The 7,111-nt window shown below is 38.3% G+C and overlaps 1 protein-coding gene across 1 annotated transcript in view; it reads left to right on the forward strand.

The window, feature by feature from the left end:
- The window catches only part of NSUN3 (NOP2/Sun RNA methyltransferase 3), a 55,128-nt gene extending 49,048 nt beyond the window's left edge, over positions 1-6,080 (forward strand). Inside the window, 5 exon segments of the mRNA XM_047722489.1 lie at positions 5,706-5,755; positions 5,757-5,811; positions 5,813-5,842; positions 5,844-5,929; positions 5,931-6,080. Coding sequence (XP_047578445.1) covers positions 5,706-5,755; positions 5,757-5,811; positions 5,813-5,842; positions 5,844-5,929; positions 5,931-5,973 — 264 coding nt within the window. The 3' untranslated portion in view covers positions 5,974-6,080.
- Positions 6,081-7,111: the final 1,031 nt, after the last annotated feature.

The raw sequence follows: 7,111 nt of genomic DNA on the forward strand, positions 1-7,111 counted from the left end.
GAAAATATAAATGAACTTTGAGTTAAAGAGATTTACTCCTACCACTCCCCACTCTTTCCTTAGTCTTACTCCTCATAGGCAACCACTTCTTTTTTTTTTTAAAGATTTATTTATTTATGTGAGAGAGAGACAGTGAGAGAGAGCATGAGCGAGGAGAAGGTCAGAGAGAGAAGCAGACTCCCCATGGAGCTGGGAGCCCGATGCGGGACTCGATCCCGGGACTCCAGGATCATGACCTGAGCCGAAGGCAGTCGTCCAACCAACTGAGCCACCCAGGCGTCCCTAGGCAACCACTTCTAATTATTTGTTCTTTATCTATTCTGCCTCTTGCTCCCAAACTTCTAACTAGTATGTTTATCTTTTATTTTTTTTTAAATTTATCAACTTTAGACATTGACTACTGACTTCTTCCTGGGCTTCTCTCACCTAGGCCACCCTTAACCTCCTCACCCCACTCTGCACCCTGAGTTCTTAGTACCCTGTTCTCAGTCTCTCCCTCATTCAGTTCAGAGACTTAGCATTGCATGCTTAGATTTACACTTCTTATTCTGTTAGTGGAAGGGTCTCTGAACACATTTCCAACTTTATTCTTTTTGAAATAATGAGGCCACTATCTCTTGGTTTCTCTTTTTGTGATGTAAAAATATTTGTAGTCCCACCCCGCCTTCCATTTCTCCCTCCCCACTTCCCAGTGATTTACAACTGCACCTCTACTGTCTGGTCCACAGTATTCTTCTGAGATGTACAAATCTGTTCTGAGCATTACTAAGGTCAGTCCAGTGGAATGATTCTGAACACTGAAGACCAATAATGAGTATATATTGTTTAAATCTGTAAATACTGTTCACTGCGGAATGGACTGATAACCTTAGAATTGCATTTCCTTTCTATTGGTTCAGTGTTACAATCGAGTGCTGGAAGGAAAATGTTCGTACAATCACATTTGATGGGAAAATCCCTTTCTCCTCTTTTTCTCCCTTCCCCAGCCCCAGCCCAGTTGCATATACCAAATCTTCAAGGTTTTCTCACTTTTCAGTCAGTTCATCTCTTCTGTCCCTTCTCACTTCCTTCTAAATATCTCCCTCTCATTCTAACCTGGAGTAGTTACCCTCTGGGCTCCTAAGTAGTTATTCTGGGATTTCACTCCCTCACTGCTTTCCTATGTTACATTTACGACATTCAGTCTCACATTTCTCCCCTTTCTTGATTTACCTCCTCATTTTGCTAGAGGTAACATTTCTGAGTCATCAGATATCTGAACGTTTCCGTATTTCTCCTATATATTTATTTGACAGTTTGGCAGTAAATAGCATAAACTTTAAATTGCTTTTTTTCCCAGGATTTCAAGTGAGCTATGCCATTGATGCCAGTCTGTTTCCTGGAGCCTTATTGGTGACCCATTTTTCTTTCTGAAGGCTTTTAGCGTCTTGGTTCTTGAAGTTCTAAGGTTTAATAATAATGTATCTAAGTATGGATGTTTTTCATTCATGATAAAATTGACGTGTTTACAGTGTTAATATAAGACCTTCTATACCCCTTCCTTTTAACTTTCTGATCTCATCTCATTCTGCCACCCACTTGCCCACTTTGCTCCAGACACACTGGCTCCTCTTTCCTCAAACGTGCCTCAGGGACATTGCACTGGTTATTCCTTTTGTTGGAATTGCTTTTGCCTCCAATATCTGCATAGCCACTTCCTTACCTCCCCAGGTCTTTGGTTCAAATGTCACGTCCTGAAATGTCATCCTATTCAAACTACCCCATGTAAAATTGTAATCTTCCTCCTGCCCCATCCAAGTCTTCTAATCCTGTTGTCTTGATTTAATTTTCTTCATAAAGCTATTAGTGAATAAAAAAATATATGCAAACTGTGATATTATAAAGATATATTTGGTCTTTGTTACTGGATCCAGGCCAGAGGTCCTAAGACCCTAGTAATTTCCTAAGTGGTAAGAGGGATGCAAACATCTTTTATTATAATACTTGCTTTTTGTTAATATGAAAGGAGCAATGTTTGTTATTGATAAAAGCTTTTGTCAACCACACTTTAGTTTATGTCAGTGAGGTGGCTTTTGGAAAGCCTCTAAGGGTGTCAGGAGAACCAACCATGTGACTAGAGGATTGGAGCTTTCAGCATCCCCTCCAGAGAGACTGAGTGAAAACACCAAAGGCTAATGTTTTAATCATTATGCCTACTTAATGAAGCCTCCATAAAAAACCCTAACTGAAGGGATTTGGAGGGCTTCCAGGTTGGTGAGGAGGTGCTGGTGAGGAGGTACTGGGAGGGTGGCATGCCTGGAAAGGACACAGCAAGTCTGCACCCCTTTTCCCATACTTTGTTTTATGCATTCCATCTGGCTAATCCTGAATTGTATCTTTCTATAATAAATCAGTAATCTAATAGTAAACTCTTTTCCTGAGTTCTTTGAGCCATTCTAGAAAATTGTTGAAACCAAGGACAGGGGTTGTGGGAACCCTCAATTTATGGCAGGTCAGTCAGAAGTACCAGAGGCCTAGACTTCCAGTTGGCATCTGAAGGGCAGCCTTATAGTAAGCCCTTAACCTTGGGATCTGATACTAACTCCAGGTGAATAGTGTCAGAATTGAGGTAAATTGTTGGACTTGCAGTCAGTGTTTTCAGAGAATTGAGGGGAGGATTGTCTGATAAGGGAAAAATACACAAACATATATACATACGTGTGTGTATTATGTATGTGTTTACACACACACACAAGTTGTCCTTTGGTGTGTATATACTTTGGTACTAGTTTTCTAGGACTACCATAAATTGCCATAGACAGAGTGGCTTAAATCACAGAAGTTTATTTTCTCACAATTCTGGAGGTTAGAAGTCTGCGAGCAAGGGTCCCCAGGGTTGGTTTCTTTAGGCCTCTCTGGTTGGCTGGTAGATAATTTGTCGTCTCCCTGCATCTTCTTATGGTCTTCCCTCTATAACTCTGTGACCAAATTTCCTCTTCTTATAAGGACACCAGTTTTGTTAGAGTAGGACCCAGCTCTTTTTAACTTAATTGCCTCTTTAGAGATCCTATTTTCCAAATACTATTAGATTCTGAACTGTTGGGGGTTAGGACTTCAGCAAATGAATTTGGAGGGAGGGGACACAATTTAGCTCATGACAAACTTACTGTCATTACTATTATTATTGTTATTTTTTATATATATTCTGTGTCCCCCAGCCAGAATGGTAGCTTCATGATGGCAAGGAGTTTTTGTTGTTGTTATTGTTGTGTTGTTTTTAAAGATTTTACTTATTTATTTGACAGATTGCACAAGGAGGGAGAGTGGCAGGAAGAGGGAAAAGCAGGCTCCCACTGAACAAGGAGCCTGATGTGGGGTTCCATCCCAGGACCCTGGGATCATGACCTGAGCCGAAGGCAAAACACTAAGCCAACTGAGCCACCCAGGCATTCCAATTGTTGTTCTATTTTAAAACATACCTAACATTTAGAATAATGCAAGCAACATAATAGATGCTTAATAAATAATAATAAGAGTTCTAGCCTCTTGATAGTTCTTTCATCTTAAACACTCCTTTTATCTCTGGAAAATTCTCTTAAATTTCATTGATTTAGTGTCCCCCCCCCACTTCCAGTTTTCTATATTACCTTTCCAGTACTCCTATGAATTAAAATTGGAACTACTTGATTGATCTTGTCTATTTTTAGTCAATCTGTTCTACTTTTTTGATGATTTCTTCAATCTTCTAAACACTTCTACAAAGTATTTATTTTGTTAAACATGTTATTTAACTCCTATGAGTCCTTTCCTTGGTCCTGTTCCATGACATTCTATTATGTTTTATAGGTGCTATATCTTTGCTGATCTTTTTGCATTTAATAGGTCTTACTGTGTCTCTTGTTTTCTGAATTTTCTGTTTCTTCCTAAGCCATTTTTGTTTGTTTTTATTGTTACACATTTCTTTTTGAGCATTTATCACCCAAAATTATCTGGCAGTCCTTGGTTGTACATTTTTATTTAATGGGACAGTAAATACTAGGAGTTTTTATTTTAGAAGTTAAAGGTGGGAATTTTTTGCCCGTGATGTCACTTTATGATGAGCAGGCAGTTACCCTGGAGGCTCCCTTCAAGGGAGAATGCGGAGGACTTTGGTTTCAGAGGCAAATGCTGACAGTGGCTGACTTAGGTCTCCTCAGATAATTTATTCAACTTTCTTAGATAAAAACCTTCCAAACTTTTACCTGGCTGACTTGCCATACATGGAGTATGGAATCAATGGTTTCCTATATATGCTCTGAATTAATATCTTGTTTTCATTTTACTCCCATCACATTATAGCTGGCATTTCCAGTTCCCAAACTCTGTAGTCCACAGGTCAATTATGCTCCCTGTGGCTGTTGTCCTCGCCATGAGAGGATCTCTCCTCTCTCTTGATCTGCTACCACTCCTCCATCTGCATATCATCCTTCAGAAATATGTTGAAATCTGTTATCAGTTAATAAGTCTATCCTATTTATTGTTTGAGTTGATACTTAAAAATATATGTATATATTTTTCACCTTGTGTTTCAGGGTGTCTGAGGATATTTGAGGAAAGAAAAGTTTGTCATCGGTTGGTCTTTTTTTTTTTTCTTAAATCAGTTTGTTTGTCTTGAATTAGGATTCCTCAATCCTTTAGTAATTGGACATATGGGATAGAATTTGAACTTATTTTGATAATGTGTATCTTCATTATAAATCTCCGTTACTGGCATGTGCTGCAGATTGTTAAAATACAAACATGAGACATAGGATTGGCTGTATACTTAAGTCCAGTAGAGGTTTTAGAATATGGACTCTTTAAACAAAAGACCTTGGGTAGTAATTGTTTAGCGGTTATCACCACAGCAGCAGGACTAAAACTTTTTATTGTTTTCTCTCTCAGTAGATTACCTTGTCTCCCACTCCACTCTTATTATCAAGGCTTTCTTTCTATCATGAACTTTATTTACCTTAAAACATCCTAGTTCCCTCTTCATGCTTCCATGTTGTTTCAGATGAAGTGCTGGAACCCCATCTTTTGTGAAGCTGACTCCTCCATTTGCTGTCTGAAGTCCTAGATCTGTTCTTCTCCTGGATCTGCATTTACAAATATGTTCAAGTCTTCCTCAAAAACAAAACCAAACAAACAAAAAAAACAAGCCAAAACAGACAAACAAAAACACCTTTCTTTCCATCTTTTCCCTAAAGCTACACTTTCATCAGGTGAAGCCCTATTACTTCCTGAGCTTTGTCTCCCTCTAAATGTAGGTATTCTCTCTTAGTGTCTTCCTTTAGTCCACTATTTCCTTGTTATTTTCCAGGGAAATCCTATTTACGCCCATGACTTTAGCTATCACTGAACCCTAATTGCTTTCCTGAAGTTCAGGTGTTCTTCCCACCTACTCATTAGTACCACTCAGTATATTCAAAGACAAACCCATTAATCATGTTCCACCCTCATCCTCCTAGCCTTAACAAACAAACAAAAGAACCAGCCAAACACTTCTCTGTTTTTCCATGTTGATTGATCTGATTATCATTGTTTCAAGTCACATTAGAAATAAATAGCTGTAGGGCTAGAAAACACTCACAGTTATTGCAGCCTAAGTCACAGTAGAGTTATTTTAGCTTCCTTGCCCCTCTGACCTCAAATTTTCCTTTTCCTGCGTCTAACCAAACTTCTCCATTTTTCTGATTACAACACAGGTCTGCATTAAGGCCTTACGCCCTGGAGGGTTGATTGTGTACTCTACTGCACACTTCCCAGGCAGAAAATCAAGATGTCATCAGTGAAATTTTAAACTCCTACAACGAACATCATGCCTGTGGACATTAAGGAAATTGGCAAGGACTTGCTCCCAAGACTTCACATTTGCTGCCACTGGTCAGGAATGTGGACTCTTAGTGATTCCAGACAAGGGCAAAGCCTGGGCCCAATGTAGTAGCCAAATTGAAGAAATCATGGACTACATGAAATTGGTGATATGCATTTTGTAAGCCATGACAGTGTATTATTATATTTACATTTCTGGGTTCTCAAGGTGTTAACATTTAAATAAATGTGGAGTCATTTTCCCTGGGTCTGTTTGGAATCCTGTTTACTTAATACTTGGCATCTCAGAATCTAGGCTTGAGGATTTTCCAGGTGTATTTTTTTCCTAGAAGTATATCTATAGCACTGGTTTCAGGTGTTGCAGATGGTGTTTGTTCTGAATAATAAATCTGCTGTCTTTTAGTTGGCATTTTGTAGTTAAATTAATCAGAATATGTGGTTTTATGCATACTATGTTTAGGGATACATTGTATCCATGATGTTGGTGTTTGAACCTTTAAAAAATGCACATTGGCTGTCCCTTTTATAATTTTTTCTCCTTATCAAATATACGATTCTTTCAGAGTCCACCCCCCCACATTTTTCTGTAAGAACTGATTAGTATTCTGAGACTAACTTCTTAAGCAGCACTATTTTGAGTTCTAGAAAATAGGTTTCTTATTTGCCACATTGTTTTCCACTAAGGACTGTCTTCTGTTTACTGCAAAGGTCAGTGACTCTATTGACACCAGCTTTATTTCTCCACTTTTTTTTGTATTCACAAATACAAATTGAAAGGGTAAATTATGTTGAAAGGCTGTTAGAACAGCAGATTCACATGCACAAGTTTGACTTTCAACATTCAGCTTGTAGAATAATGGAGTCTATCCAGCAGGCTATAAAGCAAGTACTTGAAACAAAACCAGAATGATTAATAACTGCAATAACTGAACTATATTTGGAGAGTTTTGTTACATAATTGCAGTCATAATGAGCACTACAGAATCTGATTATCTTACAGTTGCAATCTGGAGGGGCTTTTTATTTCACTCCCGTTATGAAATGTTATATGAGAGTATGATGTCACATATTAATGCACAAGAGGGAGATGCCTAATGAGAGTGGATTATACTATTACCAAAACCCAATACCATTTACTGTGTGGCTCTCCCTGTTTACATATATCCTGGAATATTGTGTACATTTTTGTTTATGTACTTAGGGTTTTAGCTTTAGGTTGGATCATGTTTTTTCTCTAGAAATTGCTTCACTTAGAGTCCAAGGTACTTTACCAACTATT

Source organism: Lutra lutra, chromosome 1 (genome assembly GCF_902655055.1).
Source record: "Lutra lutra chromosome 1, mLutLut1.2, whole genome shotgun sequence".
NCBI classification, from domain to species: Eukaryota; Metazoa; Chordata; class Mammalia; order Carnivora; family Mustelidae; genus Lutra; species Lutra lutra.